Raw genomic sequence first — 25,927 nt, forward strand, 5'->3', positions numbered from 1 at the left:
TAGCATCTATGGGGGCTTTACAATTAATCGCGGAAGTTGGCACTATTTAATTCAATAGAAATGCACTTGGAACACGAAAATTCGGAACACAAAATTCGGTTTTGGCATGCAGTACATCGAATTTCGGCGAAATCGGAATTCAGCTGTTCCGATCAGCCCTAGCTACTATGATGAACTGGGCTAGTTTATGGGAGGCATATTTCAGGGAGCTAGGTTTGTGCCTAAGGGCCCTTTTCCACTAGCAATCGAAATCACAAATCACAAACGCCAGCAATTGCGATTTTTCATTTGCATTGCATTATCACTCTAAAAATTGCTCCAGAAATCGATTGCGATTTCCAAATCAAATCACTATAGTGGAAAATACTTCTCATGATTTCTATGATAAAGTAACAACCCTAGCGATTTAAAAACTCTAGCGATTTGCGATTTTGCGATTCAGCTGTGTAGTGGAAAAGGCCCTAAGCAAGAGCATCTTAGGGTCTTTATACAGAATGTCTTGCAATGTAAACGGTTTAAACAAGCACATTTTGGACCAGAAATCTGCTACCTAGTGGGCAGGACCACTATATGTGGAGCATACTGCCCTTAGAGGGACATCGCCTGAAGCAGAATGGGGAGCTTGAGACGTCCATCTTATGTAGTCTTTCGGGGACCTTATACAGTGGGATGCGAAAGTTTGGGCATCCTTAATAGTCATGAATTTCCTGTATAAATTGTTGGTTATTACAATAAAAAGTCAGTTAAATATATCATATAGGAGACACACAGTGATATTTGAGAAGTGAAATTAAGTTTATTGGATTTACTGAAAGTGTGCAATAATTGTTTAAACAAAATTAGGCAGGTGCATAAATTTGGGCACCACAAAAAAAATTAAATCAGTATTTAGTAGATCCTCCTTTTGCAGAAATTACAAAATCTAAACACTTCCTGCAGGTTCCAGTGAGAGTCTGGATTCTAGTTGAAGGTCTTTTGGACCATTCCTCTTTACAAAAACCTCTTATTCATTCAGGTTTAATGTCTTCTTGATGTCTTTTTAACTCACACCACAGATTTTTAATTATATTCCGGTCTGGGGACTGAGATGGCCATTCCAGAACTTTGTACTTGTTCCTCTGCATGAATGCCTTAAGCTGGCCACTAACGGTCCAATTTCTAGCGAAAAATCGTTCGAGCGATCAGAAATTCTGATCGGACGAAAAATCGTTCACTACACCATCAACTAACCAATCATTGCTTCCTATCTATCACGACCACCAAGAAAATCCAAATTTTCGTTCGACGAAAATTCATTCGGGCGACATTTTTTTCACTCGTTCATAATCGATTGTGTCCACCAATGGAGATTATTTACGACCAATCCGATCAGAATTTCTGATCGCTCGAACGATTTTTTTGCTGAAAATTGGATTGTTAGTGGCCAGCTTTAGTGTATTTTGAGCAGTGTTTAGGGTCCTTGTCTTGTTGAAAGATCCAGCCTCGATGCAGCTTCAGCTTTGTGACTGATTCCTGAACATTGGTCTACAATGATGCCTAAAGACTTCCCCTGAACAAAGTTTCCAAGCATTCAGACCATTATCCAGAGTCCATTGAATTATTTAAATCCTTTTCCCTAAGTTAAAGGGAACCTGTACTGAGTAAAATGATTTAAAATAAACACACGAGGTAACTTCAAATGAACATTACATAGTTACCTTGCCATCAGTTCCTCTCAGAAGTTTACCATTTTCTTCTGACAACAATCCCTTCCAGTTCTGACAACATTTTGTCAGAACTGAAATACATCAGTTGCTGTCAGATATATATCAGTTGCTGTCAGTTACAGCTGAGAGGAGAACTGATGTGTCCATGTTTCCCTATGGCTCAAGTGGGTGATGTTACAGTTTAACAGTGTGCTGACCAGAAAGCTGTTATGGTGTAATGGCCATTTTCAAAATGGAGGACGGAGAATTCCGTTGATCACAGTGGACAAACCAGACACAGGAGAGGAGAAAGAGATTGAGTAGACTACACAGGAGGTAAGTATGACTTGTGTATGTTTATTTTGACTTTTAATTTTCAGTTCAGGTTTTCTTTAAACAAAATTATAGCCATGGGGTTGTAGGGCTTCTTTAAAAATGGAGTATAACCATGAGAAAATACCATGTTGTTCTGGCTCCTTGTGGCATAACACCTCAAATGACTTCATTCGAAATTCCTGATTATGTTTAGCCTTAGAGTGGAGGTAATGGTAAATCTGCTTGGTACGGAATATCTACGATGAGGGAAGATTGGTACATTTCCTGAAAGTCTGTTATTGATAGTAGTTTGCCTCTGAAGAGAAATTGGCTAACGGTGGTGAGATTTTGAAGGCTCCACCATTGATATGGAGATTGACCTACCAGAAAATTGGGGTTACAGAAAGAGGGATTAGCTTGAAGAGAGTGCCTGAAAGTAAGACTGAAGCCTTGCTTATATTAAGTATAGTAGTCATTGAGGCCCTTAGGCCCGGTTCACATTAGCGGTGGCCGTCCGGAATCGCCGTGCCGGAGCCGGACCGCTTGCAGAACGGACGGAACGGACGCACGGCAATAGCAATGAAAGCCTATGCGTCCGTTCACATGCGTCCGTTCTGCCGGACCGGATCCGGACCGGATCCGGACTCCGGCGTCCGTTCCAACATGCGCTATTTTTTGGTCCGGCTCCTCCGGCAGCCGTATCCGGGGCGGAGCCGGACTGCACCATCCGGCCAATGGAAACCAATGAGAACCGGAGAGCGCACAACACAGTGGCTACAAAAACCGGACGTTCTACCCCACTTCCTATGCATTTTGGATGGGGACCACATGGGCCCAGCGTTCAGGTGGGGCAGCAGCGATTTCATGCTGGAGCTCTAGGCAGCAACATGTCTGATTAGTCTGATAACGAGGAGGCGAACAACAGAGAATTCCCAGGTATACGAGTAAAAAATGCCTGGATCCATGGTCCCAACTGCAGTCTCTGTATCCACGGATGGTCTCCACACGTCCACCTGTCTCCAACAATGACCCCAGACCCTTCTGCTGACCTCCCAGACCCCAGGTAATAACAGGTTGTTATCTCCTTAAGAAACCGGATCCGGACCGCAACCGTGTTCACACCGCACGGAAACCGGATGCAAACGGACCGGATCCGGACTGGATCCGGATAGGAACCGTACGGATCAGGTCCGGTCCGGATACGGTGCGGTCCGGACATCCGGTGCGGTTTTGACAAAACCGCAAGTGTGAACGGGGCCTTAGAGCAGGGTTGTCAAAGTCAAACACAAAGTGGGCCAAAATTAATTTAACACTGGGGCCTAGTCGCGAGCCAACCTCAATGGCTATTGGCTACCTTCCTCCCTTATCAAATTCCCTTCTGTCTAATGGCTCCCCTCCAACCTCTTTACAGTTCACTGGTGTCTAGTGGTCTTTCCTCCCCTATACAGTTCCCAGGTGTTCAGAGCTTTCCCACTACCTCCCTATATGGCTTCCCTGGTGTTTTAGGGCTTTACCTCCAATATAGCTTCCCTGAGCCAAACACAATGCAAAGAGGGGAAACCACTTGGGGGCCAAAGTTTAATGGCTCTGAGGGCCAGATTTGGCCGGCAGGATGGAGTTTGACATGTATGCTTCAGGCAGGGAACACACTTGACTGTTTTCGTGCGCGTTTTCTGCACAGAAAAACTGAGAACTCATGTTAATCAATGGGCTAGTGCACACTTACTGTGTTGTTCGCGGGCAGAAAAAAAACTGACATTCTGCATCCTGATTCTGCACATTTTGTCAGTTTTCTCTATCAATTACATCAGCTGCTGTGAAAAAATGCGCGCGTTTTCCTGCATGAAAACACACTTGGTGTGCAGAAAAAGTATGCAGAAAAACGCGCGCGGAAAACTGAAAGTCAAGTGTGTTCCCTGCCTCAGAGATAGGGGACAATAGAGCATATTCCAGAGCACTTGCTTAGGGGCATGTCCCGCAGAGAACAGTGGTGGTATTGGGGCTAACTGCGTGGCATGGAAGTAGGACATAAAGTGAGGGACGGATAAGCCTCCAGCACTTTTGAGCATTTTTGTTATTTTGTTTGAGATGCAGAGCCGTTTACTGTTTTGGCAGGGAACACACTTGACTTTCAGTTTTCCGCGCGCGTTTTTCTGCATACTTTTTCTGCACACTAAGTGTGTTTCCATGCAGGAAAACGCGCGCGTTTTTTCACAGCAGCTGATGTAATTGATACAGTAAACTGCCAAAATGTGCAGAATCAGGATGCAGAATGTCAGTTTTTTTTCTGCACGCGAACAACACAGTAAGTGTGCACTAGCACATTGATTAACATGAGTTCTCAGTTTTTCTGTGCAGAAAACGCGCACGAAAACAGTCAAGTGTGTTCCCTGCCTCAAAATTAAATGAGAACTGTCCCTCTGTAGTAGGGCAATGTCAGTCAGGCGAACCATGACTGGAAGCACCCAGAAGAAAGAGGTCAATTTGAGTGGCCAAGTCATTTTAATTGCTGTGATGCAGCCTGTCCATGATAAAGATGACTGTAGTTAGACTTTAACCACTTCACAACTGAGGGGTTTTACCCCTTCAGCATCCGAGCAATTTTCACCTTTCAGTGCTCCTTACATTCATTCGCCTATAACGTTATCATTACTTATCGCAATTAAATTAATTATCTTGTTTTTTTCGCCACCAATTAAACTTTCTTTAGGTGGTACATTATGCCAAGAATTATTTTATTCTAAATGTGTTTTAATGGGAAAATAGGAAAAAATTTGGAAAGAAAATCATTATTTTTCAGTTTTCAGCCATTATAGTTTTTAAATAATGCATGCTACTGTAAATAAAATCCATGTAACTTATTTGCCGATTTGTCCTGGTTATTACACCGTTTAAATTATGTCCCTATCACAATGTTTGGCGGCAATATTTTATTTGCAAATAAAGGTGCATTTTTTTTTTTCAGTTTTGCGTCCATCCCCAATTTACAAGCCCATAATTTATAAAGTAACAGTGTTATACCCTCTTGATATAAATATTTAAAGATTTCAGTCCCTAAGGTAACTATTTGTTTTTTGTTTTTTTTCTGTAATTTTTTTTTTTTTATTACACACAAAAAAAATTGGTAACAATTGGGGAGTGTGGGCGTTAATGAGTTAATTTTATATTGTAAAATAATGTATTTGTATGTGAAAAATGTTTTGGGTGTAGTTTTACTTTTTGGCCACAGTAATTTTTTGTAAATGCGTCCTGCAAGCGTAGGAAGTACGCTTGCAGGAAGTTCAGGGAGGCTGGGAAACTGATTTTTTTTCACAACGATCGCGCTGCTTCTCATAGAAGCAGCGGATCATTTCTGGGGGGCAGAGATCAACGAACGGGAATGGTTTTTCCCGTTCATTGATCTCCGGACGAGCAGGCGGCGGCGTGCACGATCGCGGGAGCATGCACACGGGCGAGCGGGAGCGCGGACAGGTGCGGGGGTGCGTATATCTACGCTCCGGGTGGGGAACTGAAGTCCAAAGGAGCGTAGATATACTGTACCTGGGCGGCGAAGTGGTTAAAGCCAGCCCAGCTTAAAGGACAATTGTAGGGAGGCTTCCATGTTTTTTTTTTTCCTTGTGTGCAATACCAGTTGCCTGGCAGTTCTGCTGACCCTCTGTCTCTAATACTTTTAGCTCTAGACCCTGAACAAGCATGCAGCAGATCAGGTATTTCCAACATTAATGTCGGAACTGACAAGATTAGCTGCATTCTTGTTTCTGGTATTATTCAGACACTACTGCAGCCAAATAGATCAGTATTGCTTAACCTTCCTGGCGGTAACCCCGAATGTAGTTCGGGGTAAGCCGCGCAGGAGGTTTTCTCAGGCCCTGATGGGCCGATTTGCGCAACCTTTTTTTTTTTTTTTGTGCTGCGTGAAAAAAAAAAAAAAAAAAGGTTGCGCACTAGCACTAGGCAGCACACCGATCGCCGCCGCCCGGTGCCGATTCGCCGCTATCCGCGTTGCTGCAGAGCCTCCCCCCCCCCCCCCCCCCTCTAGACCCCTGCGCTGCCTGGCCTATCAGCGCCAGGCAGCGCTGAGGGGTGGATCGGAACTCCCTTAGACGTCACGACGTCCATGATGTCGGTGACGTCATCCCGCCATGGTGACGGGGGAAGCCCCCCAGGAAATCCCGCTCTTTGAACGGGATTTCCTGATCGCCGATCGCTGGAGGCGATCGAAGAGGGTAGGGGGATGCTGCTGCAGCAGCTATCAGCCCTAGGCTCGCTACATGATTTAAAAAAAAAAAAAAAAAAAAACGGCTGCGCTGCCCCCTGGCGGTTTTTAAAAGACCGCCAGGAGGGTTAAGGGAGAGTAAATATGGCAGCCTCTATATACCTCTTACTACAGTTGTTCTTTAAGGCAAAATAGTTTTTCTAGATCGTCATAGGCTCTCAATTGCAGAACTTGTTTCTGTCTTTGTATAAGCTCTCTAATTAACTGATGTCAAACAGATCATTAAGTTTTTTTTTTAGTTTTGAGTTGTATAATGCAGTAGCTGTTTTTTTACATATAACAATGATGCCTTGATGCAGCCTATGAAATTTCAGCAAAACCTCACTAAGTGATATTAACTACATTACTTTTCTGCTGCGAGTCTCTGGTCCCTTAAGAACCAGAGACTTAAAAAAAACAATAAACAAAACAAAAACCTGTACTGATCACTGTGATTGGCTCACGGGGTTAGGAGCCAATGAAATTGGATGCGCAAATGTGGAAGTTGAAATCTCCGCCCTGGCTAGTGTAAACAGACATAAACAGGGTGTAGATTTCAACTAGCCCTGTCTGAAAGCTGTGAAAGGACAACTATTGGGATAATGTGTAAAATTAATCATACATGTGTACTTATAAGATGTACATTTTTATCAGATTAAAATGCACAATGAATTACTTTTTCAGTATGTTGCTTACAGTAGGTGGTAACAATCTATCTGGCTTTATACTAGTCCATCTCCTCATGGGGGATTTTCAGTACAGGATCTTCTCAAAAAATTAGCATATTGTGATAAAGTTCATTATTTTCTGTAATGTACTGATAAACATTAGACTTTCATATATTTTAGATTCAAATACACACAACTGAAGTAGTTCAAGCCTTTTATTGTTTTAATATTGATGATTTTGGCATACAGCTCATGAAAACCCAAATTTCCTATCTCAAAATATTAGCATATTTCATCCGACCAATAAAAGAAAAGTGTTTTTAAAAGAAAAAAAGTCAACCTTCAAATAATTATGCTCAGTTATGCACTCAATACTTGGTAGGGAATCCTTTTGCAGAAATGACTGCTTCAATGCGGCGTGGCATGGAGGCAATCAGCCTGTGGCACTGCTCGGGTGTTATGGAGGCCCAGGATGCTTCAATAGCGGCCTTAAGCTCATCCAGAGTGTTTGGTCTTGCGTCTCTCAACTTTCTCTTCACAATATCCCACAGATTCTCTATGGGGTTCAGGTCAGGAGAGTTGGCAGGCCAATTGAGCACAGTAATACCATGGTCAGTAAACCATTTACCAGTGGTTTTGGCACTGGGAAAAGGTGCCAGGTCGTGCTGAAAAATGAAATCTTCATCTCCATAAAGCTTTTCAGCAGATGGAAGCATGAACCCACTTTTGAACCAGAAACAGCGGCAGAAGCGCCTGACCTGGGCTACAGAGAAGCAGCACTGGACTGTTGCTCAGTGGTCCAAAGTACTTTTTTCGGATGAAAGCAACTTGTGCATGTCATACGGAAATCAAGGTGCCAGAGTCTGGAGGAAGACTGGGGAGAGGGAAATGCCAAAATGCCTGAAGTCCAGTGTCAAATACCCACAGTCAGTGATGGTCTGGGGTGCCATGTCAGCTGCTGGTGTTGGTCCACTGTGTTTTATCAAGGGCAGGGTCAATGCAGCTAGCTATCAGGAGATTTTGGAGCACTTCATGCTTCCATCTGCTGAAAAGCTTTATGGAGATGAAGATTTCATTTTTCAGCACGACCTGGCACCTGCTCACAGTGCCAAAACCACTGGTAAATGGTTTACTGACCATGGTATTACTGTGCTCAATTGGCCTGCCAACTCTCCTGACCTGAACCCCATAGATAATCTGTGGGATATTGTGAAGAGAAAGTTAAGAGACGCAAGACCCAACACTCTGGAAGAGCTTAAGGCCGCTATCGAAGCATCCTGGGCCTCCATAACACCTGAGCAGTGCCACAGGCTGATTGCCTCCATGCCATGCCGCATTGAAGCAGTAATTTCTGCAAAAGGATTCCCTACCAAGTATTGAGTGCATAACTGAACATAATTATTTGAAGGTTGACTTTTTTTGTTTTAAAAACACTTTTCTTTTATTGGTCGGATGAAATATGCTAATATTTTGAGATAGGAAATTTGGGTTTTCATGAGCTGTATGCCAAAATCATCAATATTAAAACAATAAAAGGCTTAAACTACTTCAGTTGTGTGTATTTGAATCTAAAATATATGAAAGTCTAATGTTTATCAGTACATTACAGAAAATAATGACCTTTATCACAATATGCTAATTTTTTGAAAAGATCCTGTATATCTTTTATTCTTTAGCATGTCTGTCTGCACTGTTCTGAAGAAGGGGGACCCTTGATGGCCCCGAAACAATTGTTAACTTGTGTTGACATATGATTGGATAAAAGAAAACTTTGCTCACTGAGAAGCCGGAGTGCTAAACAATTTCTTCTACTATTGGACTGCTTTCTGGATGTTGCTTGGCATCTATGGTTATGCACCCGAACATTACGGAAAGGTGTGCCTCTCCCTACCTCTTACTTATTCTTTAGCATGACCTGGAAAGGATCTATATAAATATACTGACCAACCTCCCTACTTGCACAGTATTTTGCTAGTTGGATTGAGCAACTACCATTCAGTATGGTCTTTTGTGCCTCTGTGCGTTTTTTGGCAACTCATAAATGTTAGACTGACACCCAATGCTGAAAAATGCAAAGAAGTGCTCAGGCCCTAAGTGCTTTTGGAAACAACTAAAACCCTGATAATGCCTATGAGGAGATGGACTATTCCAAAACCTGTCACAAAGGTCAGATTTTAAAACCTACTGTAAGTGACGATATATGGAAACAGTAATTTATAGTGCATTTTACTTTGATACAAATGTAGGTACATTTTATTCATTTTTTTTATGTGTACACGTACATATTTACAATTTTTTGGTGATAGTGGTCCCCTAGTCTTTCCTGCCACTTTTACTGGTTTCCTTGTATGCAGCAGTGCCGCATACTTTTACTTTACCCACTTCATGACAACACAACGTATATGTATGTCAAGTGTAGTTGTGGAGTGTGCACCACCATTTTGTTACTAAATGTGGCACAAGTTGTATCATTTTAACCGTGACTAGTTGTAGAGTACATTTTGGAGTGTCTTAAAGGCACCTTGAGCAGTGCCTGAAATTAAAAGATTACACTTACCTGGGGCTTTTTCCGCACATGCGCAGACCTGTCACGGCGGCCAGCGTGCTGACACCATGCGAACCAGGAAGATTCGGCCTAGGTGTTATCGGTAACAGGGGCTGGCAGAGGCACACGGAGAGGAGCCAGGAGGACACCGGGGGACCTCGCCGCCTACAGTGGGCTGGAAGAAGCCCCAGGTAAGTGTAATCTTTTTAATTTTAGGCACTGCTCAGGGTCCCTTTTAAAGCGAACCAGAGACGAAGGGTAGTTGAAAAATGAAAAAAGATTTTATACATACCTGGGGCTTCTTCCAGCCCCATAAGCCTGGATCGCTCTCACACCGCCATCCTCCGCTGCCTCTATCACCAGTACCGGGTCCCGTCACTTCCGCCGGACGCGACCAGTTGTACCCATGTGCACGAGCTCCCTCCGGCTTGGTACGCATGTGCCTGCGCAGTACGGAGGGAGCGCATGCGTTTACTGGTCGAAATAACGGGACCCGGTACCGGCGGACAGAGGCAGCGGAGGACGGCGGCGTGGGAGTGATCCAGGCTGATGGGGCTGGAGGAAGCCCCAGGTATGTATAAATTTAGTATCATCTTCGTCTCTGGATCTCTTTAAAGCTTGAATCCATCGTCACATAAAAATGGGTAGGAACAAACTCAATCAAAACATAAAAAGTCAATGTCAAAATTATGATCACACTTGGGAAAGTTGTAAGAAAAATACAAGAGACATATGTGGTAACCTTTTTAACTGTGATAGGTAGTAGAATAGAGTTTAGAGAGTTTTAGGTTTGAGGCCCTTGTCTTGTGTATTCTTTTAGTCACAAACTGAATCAAAAGCAACACAATTTTTGCTTATTCCTTGCCAAAATAAGACTTGTAAAATGAAAACCGTAACAGAATATAAAAGAAAATAAACATATTTTTACCTTAGGAACTTGGCTTTTTAAATATGTATGCCACGAGGGTATATTTCTATTATTTTTGCAAATAAGGTCTTGTAATCATCGGTAGTGTACAATAAGAAAGCTAAATACAAGAAACAGAAAAAAGACACCTTTATTTCCAAATACAATAATGTAACCATACATTGTACTAGGAACATAATCTAAATGTTGTAATAACCAGGATGGGTAAGCAAATGAAATGTGTGGGTTTAACTTATAGTTAGCACTGTTTTTTTTTGTAAAGTTATACTAGATGTTAATGGGGAAATACTGTGGTGTTTTCTATTTTTTTCCTTGTTTTCCCTTTTAAAATGCATAGAAAATAAGGTAATTACTAAACAAAATTTACTCGCTAAAAGCCTAATTTGTCCTGAAAAAAACAATATATAGATCATTTAGGTGTGATAAGTAGTAGATAAGTAGGTGTGATAAGTAGTAATAAAGTTATTGGTGAATCAATGGGGTCAGCGTTATGTGAAAATTGTCCTGAAGTGGTTAATAGTTACCAATTCTGGGCGCTGAATCAGTTTTCTACTTCCACCACGCGCTGTAGGTGGACATCCTCCTTTAGGTTCCGATCACGTCATTTTGATCCATGGTGGAAGAAGAGATCTGATTCAGCAGCCCAAAAAGGTGGATATCAAAGTTCTCCCTGCGCTACTCTGCTTATATGGGTGGATGGAATGCGATAAATCTGGCACGGCTGCTAAAATGATAAACAACCAAACAGTTAGGTAGAGGTGTTCAGACTGACCTCAAGTCAAGGATGGTTCCTTTGCCAGTGTAGACAGAATATTCAGCATTCTCTAGTCCAGTGAGAGGCAGAAAACCATGAGAAAGCAGAGAAGGAAATGGAAGAAAATAGAGATTAGAGAAGAAAAATTGTCCCAATGTGGTTGTTGGACCTGGGAATCACTTTTGACCCTCCAGTAAATGGGAGTCCTTTATTTTTGCTAAATCTTATTGTATTCATGGCCTCCAGAGTTTTAACCACTTCCCTACCACAGGTTTTTCCCCTTAAAAACCAGAGCATGTGTCACCTGTCAGCACTCCTCCTATTCATTCCCCAATAATTTTATTGCTACTAATCACAACTAAATTATCTATATCTTGTTTTTTTTCACCACCAATTAGGCTTTTGGTGGTGGTATTTGTTTTCAGTAATTACTTTGTTTTATGCATTTTAAAGGGAAAAAGAGAAAAAAATACACTATTTCTCAATTTCCATCCGCTATAGTTTTAAAATAAACAATGTTACCATAGGTAAAATCCACACATTTTATTTGCTAATTTGTCCTGGTTATCCCAACATTTAAATTATGTTCCTAGTACAATGTAGGGTGACAATATATTATTTGAAAATAAAGGTGCATTTTATCCATTTTGTGTTTTGTTTTCTCATTGTACTCTATCAGTTATTAAAACTCTTATTTGCAAAATTAACAGTAATACACCCTCATGGCATAGATATTTATAAAGCAGAGTCCCTGAGGCCCTGTTCACACTTGCGTTTTGGCAAGTAAACGGACCGGATCCTGATCGGATCCTGACCTGATCCTGACCAGAACCGTACGGACCTGATTTAATTGGCCAACAACCCAATCTAATAATGCAGTACTCCTCACAGGCCCCAAAAGTTAGGAATATAGTGGAGAAGTACTGGAACCTGTTACGGGAGGATCCTTTACTTACCTCCATTTTACCAGAGAACCCCAGAATGATTTTTAGGAGAACAAAAAATCTGGGCAATATATTAGCGCCCACTATAAAACCAACTAGAATGAAGAAGAACAATGGGTACTTTAAGAAATGTGGGTTCTGCAGGGCCTGTCGGGAGTCCAATTTACCTGTGGAAAGGGTCTATGACATTACAGCAATGACAAGTAAAGAAATTTTCAAGATTAAAGATGTCACTAATTGTGTCACAAAGGGAGTCATCTATTTGCTAACCTGTCCCTGCCAAAAACATTATGTGGGAAGAACAAGGCGTGCTCTGAAAGAAAGACTCAGTGAGCACTGTACAAATATTATAAAAGGGAATAAAAAACATCCCCTCTCAGAGCACTATAAGATATCACATGGATGTTCCTTTAAGGGAACGAAATATTGCGCAATAGAACAAGTCAGTAGACCCTGGAGAGGTGGGGACTATCTATTAGAAATGTCCCGGAGAGAGACTATGTGGATATTTAATCTTAATTCCTTGATACCCCATGGACTAAATAAGGATTTGGATCTATATGCATTTGATTAAGAACAGTATACGGGGAAAGCTTCATAAGAAGAGCCTCTGATCCCCTCTGCAGCCCAGCTTTGAGAAAGGGAGGCGTTCCTCCCGAAACGTCAGCAGTGGCTGCAATTGTGACGTCACAGACTAGAGGGGAAGGAGGCGTGGTGAAACTACGCGGTTGCTAGCACCGCTTGACTACACGGAAGTTTCATCTCCGGACAAGGGTCTCAGCCAACACTGCCTTCGCCAGATAAGGGAGCCGGGCTAATCCAGCCCGACGCTAGCATTCGTCCAGACTCTCTCACTTAGCTGCCGGCCGGGGCGGGTGAGATTGAGCGGCTCCCCGCAACAGCACTCCATTACATGCATACGGAATTGGAACGGTGAGACGTATCATGACATGCATTGTTTGTTTCTACGTCACTTATATCATTTGAGATATTCGTATGAGGATGCAATAGCATTTGTTTCAAGCAGCCTGCTACCACTTCGTATGGGATATTAGTCCCAGAACCCATTGTCAGTGCAATACTGAGCTTTACTATATGTTTATGCAACTGGAAACTATTCCTGGGATCTATTACAAGCAACATACTGTGAATATTTCGTCGGCCAGTGAAAATCAGCTTGCTTTCTGCACTTTAAATCCTTAAGGGGTTCACATGACTTTATTTTATTTGTTTTTATGGACATTTACAACTTTGTATATATATACAATATTTTTCAGGCAATCAATTTTTGATCAATTGAATAATTTTTATATTTTTGATCTTATTAAAGAATCTTTTTAGCGCAGTCTGTTATTTTATTTATTAATTCAATACAAAGGAAGTGGGATCCCTTAACAGAACTTGCAGCATAGTGGGTAGGCGCAACACTATTTGATTTTTGTTTTTCCAAAAAATAGTTAAATTTAAATAAAAAAAATGTTGGGGTCAGCAGAAGGTGCACCTGTAGAATCAGGTTCCTCCGCTGCAGGCCTCACCTCCACCTCCGACATTCTGCCAAACATCTCCAGTACGTCTGTCACTGCTGCTCCACTCCAGACATGCTTGGCCCATGTGTCCCCATCCGAAATGGCCGCTTGGACACGCCTAGGAAGTGGGGTAGAACGTCAGGTTTTTGTAGGCAGTGTGTTCTGTGCCTTCCGTTCCCCATTGGTTTCTGTGTTCCGGATGATGCTGTCAGGCTCAGGTCCGGCTCCGGTCCGGGTGCCGGGGGCGGAGATCCGGACCCAAAAAATAGCGCATGTTGGAAAAGAGTCCGGATCCGGTCCGGCTCCGTACTGTACGGAACGGACACGTGTGAACGTCCGCATAGACTTTACATTGCTACGCGGAACGTACGTTCCGTTTGTACAGTATGCGGTCTGGATCAGATCCGGAAAATCCAGATAGCGAACGCTAATGTGAACCGGGCCTGAGGTAACTTTTTTGCATTCTCTTTTCAATTATGTCACTTTTGTTTTTTTGGTTTTTTTGCAAGTATTTTATTTTGGTACACAGTATAGGAAAATAACAACTTTACTAATTTTGATTCAGTTTGTGACTAAAAAGAATTCGTATGACATATGCCTCAGCCATAATATATACAAAATTATATTCTCTAGTTTCACACGGTTAAAATGATACCCTATATACATAATTAGATAGCTTTTTGTGCACACAGCACACTGTTAACTACAAGTAGCACCATTGGATTTTTCAAAGCCATTTTTGCATTAAAGGTAATACTGTATATTCCTGCGTATAAGACTACTTTTTAACCCTTGAAAATCTTCTGAAAAGTTGGAATCGTCTTATACGCCGAGTGTCATTGATGCCATACAATACACCCAATCCTGTTGCCGCCTTTCCCTGCTGAGGGAGCGCAATTTATTCTTCCATACCGCTCTGATAAACAGGTAGACAAGGTAAGCTGACCAATTCGCTTAAAGAAAACCTGAACTGAAAATTAAAAGTCAAAATAAGCATACACAAGTCATACTTAGCTTCCATGTAGTCTACTCTTCATTGTCTTTCTCCTGTCCCACGTCCTGTTTGTTCACTGTGATCAAGGGAATTTTCTGTCCTCCATTTTGAAAATGGCCATTACCAATAACAGCTTTCTGGTCAGCACACAGTTAAACTGTAACATCGATACATAGATATACATCCTGTGTAACATTTTGGTTTTGCTGAAATTGCACCATAACTTTGAAAATGCAATTTTTTTTACTTTTTTTTTTTTTTTCACTTCGACGCCCCAAAAAAAAAAAAAAGCATAAGACATAGGCCTCTACAATAATGTACCCCAAATTCTATTCTCTTGTTTGTCACGGTTAAAATGATATATCATATACATAGTTAGCTTCTTGGGCACACAGCACATTGTTAACCACAAGTAGAACCAATGGAGTTTTCAAGGCCATTTTTTTGCACCAATAGTAATACAGTCATTCATTCTTAGCAAAGCCCCTGGAGTCTCAGAACATTCAATACAGTCCACAAATGTCACCATTCTGAAAACTAGAGACCCAGGACTACTTACAGTTGTGTTCAAAATTATGTAACCCCAACTGAAATTGAGTGTTTTGGCCAGTTTGACATTGAGTTTGATCATTTCAATCATCTTGTTTACAATTAAATTAAAGAGGCAGACAAATATAACATAACATTTATAATGAAATAACCACAAATGTCTTTTCTGTGCTCACATCATTATCAGTTTTATTCAACCCCCAAGTGACATGTATTCTTAGTACAACATCCTTTTCCAGTTATAACAGCTTTTAAACGTGAAGCATAGCTTGACACAAGTGTCTTGCAGCAATCTACTGGTATCTTAGCCCATTCTTCATGGGCAAAAGCCTCCAGTTCAGTCACATTTTTAGGCTTGCACGCTGCAACTGCTTTCTTTAAGTCCCACCAGAGGTTCTCAATCGGATTTAAATCTGGTGACTGCGGTGGCCACTCCAAAATGTTCCAGCCTTTAATCTGCAACCATGCTCTAGTGGACTTGAAGGTATGCTTGGGATCATTGTCCTGTTGAAAGGTCCAACGTCTCCCAAGCCTCAAGTTTGTGACGGACTGCATCACATTTTCATCCAATATCTCCTGGTACTGAAGAGAATTCATGGTACCTTGCACACGCTGAAGCTTCCCTGTACTTGCAGAAGCAAAACAGCCCCAAAGCATGATTGACCGCCCCCCCCCCCCCCCCGCCATGCTTCACAGTAGGCAAGGTGTTCTCTTCTTCATAGGCCTTGTTCTTCCTCCTCCAAACATAGCGTTGATCCATGGGCCCAACAAGTTCTAATTTTGTTTCAGCAGTCCACAGAACACTATCCCAAAACTTTTGTGGTTTGTCCACATGAATTTCATATGACATAGGCCTCTACAATAATATACCCCAAATTCTATTCTCTTGCTTGTCATGGTTAAAATGATATATCATATACATAGACCGATAGCTTCTTGGGCACACAGCACATTGTTAACCACAACGAATGGAGTTTTCAAGGCCATTTTTTTTGCACCAAAAGTAATGGTCATTCTTTCTTAGCAAAACCCCTGGAGTCTCAGAACATTCAATACAGTCCACAAATGTCACCATTCTGAAAACTATAGACCCAGGCCTACTTACATATACATACTGTGTAACATTTGGAAAAATGTGGTTTTGCTGAAATTGCACGATAACTTTGAAAATGCTAATTTTCACTTCGGCGCAAAAAAAAAAAAATGCATATGACATAGGCCTCTACAATAATATACCCCAAATTATATTCTCTTGCTTGTCGCAGTTAAAATGATATATCATATACATGGTCAGATAGCTTATTGGGCACACAGCACATTAACCACAAGTAGCACCATTGGAGTTTTCAAGGCCAATGATTGGCCATTTTTACCACATCCATATAGTATGAGGGCTAACAGATTGTGTAGGCAAGCTCTCATACTACATGGGAGTACTGCAAGGTCTCTAAACATAAAAACAAACACAGTGGTACTCACCGCTGAAGAAGCTATAGACATGTGGAAGCCAGAAGGTGGTCAGAGATCAGAGGGTGTTCGGCAGCCATCCCGGTGGTCGGAGGGTGTTCGGCAGCCATGTCAGAGGTCAGAAGGTGGCTGGTAGCCATGCCAGTGGTCATAAGGTGCTTGGTAGACATGGCAGTGGTCATAAGGTGGTTGGTAGCCATGCCAGTGGTCATAAGGTGGTTGGTAGCCATGCCAGTGGTCAGATTCCAGTCAGTCGTCCCAGAGGTCACATCCAAAAGGTTAAGTAAAGGCCATTAAAAAAAATATATAAATTCAAAAAACAAAAAAAGTAAACCCCAAAGGGTTGGTTCACACTGCAAGGTTTTTTTTAAGTGCTTGTTGAAAAGTTGCACGATTTGAAAAGATCTTTGCTAATGTAGTGCTATGGATGATTTTTATAAAATCACACTGCTCAAGTGAGAACACACATATAGCATTACATTAGCAAGAGCTTTAAAGTGTACCAGAGCTGTATTAAAGTAAAGATTTTATACATACCTGTGGCTTCCTCCAGCCCTATGTGCACAGATCGCTCCCACGCCAGGACCCATTAGTTCAGCCAGTCGCGGCCAGTCTAAGTGAAGTGCACTCTTTGCGTATCTCTCCAGCAGCCGGCCGGATAGTTATGTAGAGGGGCCACTTCTCCTGTGCCGACTGGCCACGACTGGCTTAACTAACTGTACCCGGTACAGAAGAGGGAAAAGGCAGAGGGCGGCGGTGTGGGAGCGATCCGTGCGGAGGGGGCTGGAGGAAGCCTCAGGTATGTATAAAACCTTTACTTTAATACAGCTCTGGTTTCCATTAACCACTACTTAGAAAAAGCTCTTGCAGTGTGAAAAGTTAAGAAAAAACAAAAATCTAATAGCTGAAAACTGTATGATACAGTTCAAAGCAGGGAACGAGGCACAGTGCTGCTTTTGATGGACACTGAGGACAATGGTATCTTGTGTCCCTTCTTGCTCAGTTTATGCAGAAAACTTTGCATCGTTTTTTGTGGATGCTGCTTTGATGTAGCAGGGGGAAGTGGGGCAGGAAAATGCCTTGCGTGAAGTCGGATCAAGAAACGAGTAGGTCTGGGTTCATTGTAGGTTGTCCAGACTGGAATATGAGTGATGTTATCACCTGCTCCTGAAATCTGAGGAAAGTGCCCCCGTTGCTTGCTTTCTTGTAGACAAGAAAGGCATTATGGATGGAAACCTGCATTAAATACCATGCCACTTTTTTATACCAGGCCTTCCTTTTTCTGTCAATCCTGTATGGAGCAAGCACCTGGTCGGCCAAATCTACTGCCCCCATGAATCTGTTGTAGTCCACAATTGCCACTGGTTTGTTGACGGTCACTCTACGAGACACGACTGGTGTTGTAGCCTCGGAGTGGATTGTGGTCAAAATGTAGACATCCCTTTTGTCTTTAAATTTTAGGGCCAGCAGCTCATTATTCTGGTTGCTGTAGGTCTCCCCACTCACTAACTTTTTATTCAGGACCTGCGGTGGCAGGCCTTTCCTGTTTGCCCTAACAGTCCCGCAGGCTGGTGTCTGAGCAGAAAATAAATATTTAAATAAAGTTGTCCACGTATAGGTGGTACCCTTGATGGAGCAGAGGGTTCAGCAAGTCGAGGACTATTCTTTCACTAGTAACCATGTAGGGAGGGCATCCAGCGGGTTCGATCAAGCTGTCCTTTCCTTCATACATCTTAAATGAAAGGGTGTATCCACTCCCACTCACACAGCTTGTAGAGCTTCACACCATATCGTGACTGCTTGCTGGGTATGTATTGCTTGATCCCTAGTCTTCCATGTAATGGGACTAGGGACTCATCTATTGCAATTTGTTGTGTTGGCATATAGGTCTCCTAGAAGGTTTTATTAAAATTATTGATTGATGAGGGGCCGCAATTTGAATAGCAGGTCATAGGCTGGGTGGTCAAAGGGGAGTTGCTCGTCATTGTTGACTAAGTGCTTGCAGCTAAGCAACCTTTGTTACCGGCGTCTAGGCATGGTGGTGGAATAGATGGGCATACAATGAATGGGGTCTTTTGACCAGTAACGGTGTAGCTCTGGTTTATGACAAAGGCCCATGTTGAAGGTCAAGCCAAAGAAGACCTTTAGTTCAGGGATACTTGTGGGTATCCAGTTTGTTGCAAAATGTGAGGTGGGATTTTCCACAATGCTTTGTCAGTTCACAAATATATTGTAGGAAGGTCTCTGGCATGAACAGACCCCAAATTCCACTCCTTGCTGCGAAAGGAGAGATAGTAGGGATCTTCATATTAGAGGATGACCACTGGGGGTTACTGAGTTCATAGGGTAGCTGTGCTCCCCTCGCTGGCATGCTCTGCCTTGGCCTGGCAGCCCTCTGACGTTCTCATGGCTGGTGGTAGGTATTGGTGATTCCCTTTCTGATTCCCCTTCTGATGCAGAATCGGTGTCACTATCATATCTCCCCTCTCTGATGGCACGCTGAGACGTTTGTTGCTCATCATCATACTCCGATTCAGATTCTGAGTCGCTCTCTGAAAGAGAGTCCGTATCCGGCATCTTATTTTTTTCAATAAGATGCCAAATAAGGTGTAAATACCACAGATATACCTCTGCGGTGTATATATAGGGTATATAAGGGTATACCTATAAAGTGTGTGGAGAGAGAGAGAAAATATATTGTATATACCACTACGATATATATTTATATATATTATATCTCTCTCTCTCTCTATCTATCTATCTATCTATCTATCTATATCTCCAATCAATAAAGGAGAGACAAGACAAATAACATTTATATCGCGCTTTTCTCCTGGCGGACTCACAACGCCAGAGCTGCAGCCACTAGGGCGCGCTCTATAGGCAGTAGCTGTGTTAGGGAGACTTGCCAAAGGTCTCCTTCTGAATAGGTGCTGGCTTACTGAACAGGCAGAGCCGAGATTCGAACCCTGGTCTCCTGTGTCAGAGGCAGAGCCCTTAACCATTACACCGTCCAGGCGTAAGTGGAGTGGCAGGGGAGGGAAGGGGTTAATGGAGGTGTAATTGGAGTGGCAAAGGAGGGAAGGGGTTAATTGGCTAATCAGGGGTTTTTATACAAATCTCCACTCACTGTGACGCAGGCCCAGTTATCTGAGATCTCTCTCACGAGTGATCTCAGTAACTGTTACAGCAAAAGATAGTTTGTAACTTGTTTACAAAAGTTTTATGAATGTTCACTGCCTTTTGCTTTGGCAGCAATCACTCTTATGTGGGCACTCTGATTGGCTGAAGGGAACATAGTTCCCCATCCACCAATCAGAGCCCGGCGTGTGCCCTAGTATGTTTTTCATTCTAGTTTTCAGCTATTGTCATAGAGATAGCTTTCAGAAGTTCAACCTGATAACTTACTCTGGGATTTTGATTGGGACAGTCCTAGTCCTCAATATGAAAAGGGCCACCCACCTATAGATGTTAGGAGATACAAAATATCAAAAATCCTACTTCAGGTGGTGGAGTACTGCTGCAAATTTTAACAAAGCATGCTTAATGGAGTCACCTGCGCTGCAACCCATAAAGGTTTTTTCATTTTTTTTTTTCTTTCTTCTAGCAAATGGAAGAGTAAAGTTTCGTGTAGAAGGAGAATTTGAAGCAACGCTTACCGTTATGGGAGATGATCCAGAAGTTCCTTGGCGGCTACTTAAACTAGAGATTCTTGTTGAGGATAAAGAAACTGGAGGTAATGACAAGTCATTTTTTTTTCTAGCTGTGTTGATCTATTAACTAGACTGTTTTTGAAATGCATTGTATATATTTTAATTTTAGGTAGTTTAAAACACTAAGAAAATGGCATTACAGAACAAATGGATGTAAAATTCCGGTTAGTACTCCATTTTATTGATTAGATGGTGAGGGAGCACTAATGGAATCCCCATCATCATCTCCCAGCGTCCTCTAGGTCCCTGCTGCGGTCTTGCTGGTGGCTCTGGCAAACAGTCGCGCATGCGCACCCCCAGCACGCTATCACACCGGTCACTGTAAGAGTCCGGCGCATGTTGCGGTTCAATCGAAGGCACTGGATTAAGGATTTCCATTTTTCTTACCGCTCAGGGTCCCTTTAAAATGTAAAAAAAAAAATTGCACTGTATTTTTAAATGCTTATTAGCTAAATACAAATCATAACTAAAAGTATATCCATACAAATATTCCTTTATATGAGAATGTTGGTTCCAAACGGACTTGTGGCAAAGTACTCCCACGGGGAGATTATAAAAGCAGACATTTTCTGAATGAAATATAAGATAACTTTTGAGGCCGTGGAAGTAATGTTAGATTAGAGGTACCCACACTTTTTTAGCTTCTTCAAAAATAACAAATTGAAAATGAACTACCAGGTAGAATGTACTTAAATATGCAAGCCAGAACTGCAGCACATGCTCAGCGGCAGTCCGTTAGTGATTACCACAAGCTGCTAGTCCATTAGAGGCATATCATAGAGTCCTCCTTAGGGCCCGTTCAGATCAGAAATGCGGATGGCCATGCGTGCGGAAACGCGTGCGGACCGCAACGCGTACGAACGCATGGCCATCCGCGTTTGTGTGCGTTGCGTGGCTGACCCCATCACTGAAAGTGAATGGGACAGCCACGCGTTTTTGCAAAATCTGCGTGCAGCATGCGTCCCCGGACCGCACAGGTCCGGAACGCATGCAGTGTGAACATCAGACATTGCACTCTATGCAATGTCTGATGTCGTGCGTTTTGGCCACCTGCACGCGTTTCCAAAACGCGGCTGGAAACGCGTGCAGTGTGAACGGGCCCTTAGTAAGCTAATAAAACAGTGCTTGACCAAATAGTCACAATGTTATGCTCAGTATCTGGCAAAATTGTTGTCAGCAGTAGCACATAATGCTTCGAAATGTATGGCTCCCCACCTTGCAACATCATAATCCTCTGCACTGCTGCAAAACTTCAGGACAGCATACCGCACTAACCTCATCCGAGAGACAAAGCATGATGAGTACCTCGCTCAGGCAGGCGGCGTGTCCTCTAACCAGCAGTCCTTTGAGATCTACTGGTAGATGATACTGCTGTGTTAGATCATTCCAACAACTTTCACAGGTCTCATTGGAGCACTAAAAGACATATCATTGCACCTCTAGATCACCCACAAGGAATTTGCAGGATCTGCCACTGCCTACTTAATCTCTCCCATCAGTGCCGTCTATGTACATCGCATGTCATAAATCGGCACATGCCTAGAACATTGACTGCATTAATGTGAGTGACAGAGCATGCATCCGTATTTTAAAAACCGTAATCTGTCTCCCAGGCAGTTGCAGTATCCAACAACTAAATATTCTGATCATATATGAAATGGTCTTTTCTACCTGGAGACTACTATCTGCAGGGGTGTTATGTGCCTTACAGCAATTTTCTGAATGCCCTTGCTTGTGAAAATAAGCAGTGTGCCATATCCTGTCTCCCCAAGATATTTTCTGTAGTCATTAAGTTCTAGTTCTAGACTCCCCCCCCCCCCCCCCCCTTTTCCCCACTAGGGGGATGACCTGCTGGGGGAGTCTGATCGCCGCCGCTCCGTGTGGCCGAGCGGGGGCTCTTCAAAGCCCCCCTCCGCAGCGTTTTCTGCGCTCCCTTCCTCTCCTTCCCTACCTCTCCCTTATTGGGCTGGGCAGGACGGATATCCGTCCTGCGCCATGTAGGATAGGCTTCAGCCTATCAAATGACGGCGATCCCCGGCCAATCAGAGGCCGGGGATCGCCGATCTCCTTTACGGCGCTGCTGCGCAGCAGCGCCGTATTGATGTAAACAGCGGGGATTTCTTCCCCGCGTGTTTACATTACGCGCGTGAGCCGCGATCGGCGGCTCGCACACTGTTCACGGAGACACCCTCTGTGAACTAGCATGGAAAATCCATGCAAAACCACAAACGACCAGCCGCCGCCTATCGGCGTTAGCTGGTCGTTAAGTGGTTAAAGGACATTCATCTGCAGATCAGACAATTATCTGCAGATCTGAAGATCCATCCTGGTGGATCTGATCTGCAGATGATTGTCCGTTAAACAAGGTGTGTATGCGATCTGCAGATATCATAAACTATGAATGCATTTTGCAGGAACGGATCTTTTGCAGATACTGATATTTTGAATGTGTACAGCATCTTTGTGCACAGTATCTTGCAAAGATTTTTATCTGATGGAGTTCAGCTCAATGGAATAGACTGTGTAGAGTATGTCTCTCATACTACATGGAAGGGGGTAAAATTGGTCTGTGATCTTTCATTTTCCAAAGACTTTTATCTGATGTGTGTACCCACCTTTACCTCCTTGCAACAAGATTAAAGACCTTTAACAGTAAGGGCTGGTGCACTCTACAAGAGCTTTTTAAACACGAGAGATTTTAAAAGCTCTTGCTAATGCAATCTTATGGGGGACTAGTAGACCCAGCCCGTTTTAAAAACGGGCTCTAGGTCTTTTTCCGGCGGCCGCAGCCGCCAGTGCACATGCGCGTGCACGCAAACCGCCACGCGCGTGCCCGACGCAGGCGCTCGCCCGCACCTGCCCACCTCGCTCGTCCTCCCAGCTCCCTGGTCCCAACTGTCCGTTACTGCGCGCATGCGCAGTAACAAAAAACCTGGGACAGCTGGCTGCTGGACGCAGCAACAGTTAGGTTTTATTAGGTAGGATATTTACAAAATCCCATTGCTCCAGTGTGAACACACACATAAGATAACATTTGCAAAAGCTTTTAAAATCACAAAGTGCTTAGCAAAGCTCTTGTAGCGTGCACCAGCCCTAACGAAAACTGGAGTGAACTACTGCCATCTCTAATGCAAACACTGAATCTAATTAAAAACGAAGGCCCTAAAAAATAGTGTGTGTTTATTTTTTCTATGCATCAAGGTTGGCAACATTTTTCAGAGATTGCCGAGGGTAAATAAGATTCTTATAATTTTGAGTTGATGCAAATTTTATTTTAATTTTCTGCAATTCTAATAGTTTGTACCTGCCTTTTAGCCGCCTCATCTCTGTTCTCAACGTTTTTTATATGTTTGGGTGGGCTCCATAAAGTTGGCCACCCTACAAATAAAAATCCCATCATGTTTGGTTATATTTGTGCTGCTTTTGTTTTGACGGTAAAAATAGTTTCTTCATTTTCCCAGTGCGTTTCACCCAGCTCCACTGCAACAGTGTACATGAAACTGATATGGTTGGGTAGTGCTGCATTTGTGCACATTTGTGCTGCTAAAATCAAAATATCTTTTATAGTTTTTAAGATATTAAAGTATTTGAGTGAACTTTTGAACGTTATGAACATTTTTCTATTATTATATAGTATTTATATAGTACTGACCTCTTCCACAGCGCTGTACAGAGTATATAATCTTGCCACTCTTGCGCAGAGGGGCTCACTATCTAATCCCTACTATAGTCTTATGTCCATCATAGTCTAGGATCAATTTAGGGGAAGTCCATTAACTTATCTTTATGTTTTGAGATGTGGAGGAAACCAGAGTTCCTGGAGGAAACTCGCACAAACATGAGGAGAACATTTAAACTCTTAGCAGAAGGTTCCTCCATGCTGGGATTTGGGCGTTACCCAACCATACCAGTTTCATTTCTGCGCACTGTTGAAGTGCGTGCTGTGTGATTTTGCTGTCTGAAGAAAAAATGATTGCTAATATCTATAAATTGGAATCCACACAAATCTTATTTTTTGCAGCACAAATGTAGCACTAACCAAACATAATGACATTTTTATTTGTGCAGATTGAAAAGGGGCCAACTTCACAGAGCTGTTTGGGTGAGGAGAGAGATATGCTTCATTAAAGGATACCAGAGCCCAAATGAATATGAGAAACCGGGGAGCAGGCATGTATGGTGAGCTGTCCCGATGCTCACCGCTCCCCTCGTTCTCCATTTTGCCCCATCCGCAGCCTTTAATTTGCCTCCGACACCCTCTTCCAGGTGGCCTGGTCCGGTATATGTACACCTGCTCTGGCCTGGCTGCACGTGTTTTAAAGTACACAACTGCGGCTGGGAGCGCTCTGCACATGCGGTCATCGTGCTGCGCAGCATGCTCCCGGCCTTGGTTGCGTACTTTAGAACGTGTGCAGCCAGGCCAGCGCAGGTGTAATGATGGCCGACCAGAAGAGGGCAATTACAGGCAGCGGAGGGGGTAGCGGTGAGCTCACCATACATGCCTGCTTCCCCAGTTTCTCATATTTATTTGGACTCTGCCAGTAACAGATCCCAAAGGTAATACCTTTGGGATCTGTTACTGGCATTTTGCTTTGTAAGAAGTCTGATTAAAGCTCATTTTGTTTTTTTTTTGTTTTTTCTTTCAAGATGGACGTGCCCTTGTTCACAGTATGCAGATAAACTTCATCCACCAACTTGTTCAGTCCAGGCTTTTTGCTGATGAGAAACCGCTACAGGACATGTACACTTGTTTACGTATCCTTTGCATTTTCAAAAAGTGGCTTCTGTAAATATTAGTTTATTTTTACTGTAATATTGTTATTGTTAAAGAACAGCTTAACATGTACCCACGTTAGATGTTTCACATGCTGTCCTCCGGTTTACTGTTGGCGGAAGTGGACCACACAATTTAGTCCGACAAGCTCTTGACAGATTCCAAGCTCGTGACTGTGCTTCTCTTCAGGCACGAGCATGGCCACACTGCTCCTGTATGTGCAAGGCCTAGCCAGTGCATTAGTTACACTGTTATAGCAATGCTTGCAGTACTCTAGTACAGCTGATTGCACTAATATTGTAACTTGCAGTAACCTACTGGCGGTAGTAATGGAAATATTGCAGTGCACTGTGTGCACATGGCAATATTACTGCAGCTTTGTGCATCAACCCCCTAGTACAGGTGAAACTTGAAAAATTAGACTATCGTGCAAAAGTCCAATTATTTCAGTGATTCAACTTAAAATAACAAACTACTGTTTTTTGGACTATAAGACTCACTTTTTCTCCCCCACAAGTTGGGGAAAATGTCACTGCGTTTTACAGTCCAAATGGTGGGAGTTCCTAACTTGTGAACGCCTGCCAATACGAACCTCCAACCCAATGTCTGTGACTCCCTGTACTGTGCCCATGCAGAGGACAACACAGGGGGACACAAAGGGGCATAGAGGATGACACAAGGACCGAGGCGACTCATGGGAGACAGAGGACGACACATGGAGACACATGAGGTACAAAGGGGGCATAATCCGCAAGATGCCCCTTCACCATGAATGCACCAGGTTTAGTATATATTTTTTCCCCTGGTTTT

The 25,927-nt window shown here is 42.9% G+C and overlaps 1 protein-coding gene across 2 annotated transcripts in view; it reads left to right on the forward strand.

Annotated features, from left to right (window-relative positions):
- MED14 (mediator complex subunit 14) overlaps window positions 1-25,927 on the forward strand; it is a 223,486-nt gene that overhangs the window by 58,404 nt on the left and 139,155 nt on the right. For both annotated transcript variants that reach the window (XM_068269856.1, XM_068269857.1), the window contains exons 6-7: window positions 20,238-20,366; window positions 24,991-25,098. In XM_068269856.1, coding sequence (XP_068125957.1) covers window positions 20,238-20,366; window positions 24,991-25,098 — 237 coding nt within the window. The remainder of the gene's footprint in view (window positions 1-20,237; window positions 20,367-24,990; window positions 25,099-25,927) is intronic.

Source organism: Hyperolius riggenbachi, chromosome 2 (genome assembly GCF_040937935.1).
Source record: "Hyperolius riggenbachi isolate aHypRig1 chromosome 2, aHypRig1.pri, whole genome shotgun sequence".
Taxonomy (NCBI): Eukaryota; Metazoa; Chordata; class Amphibia; order Anura; family Hyperoliidae; genus Hyperolius; species Hyperolius riggenbachi.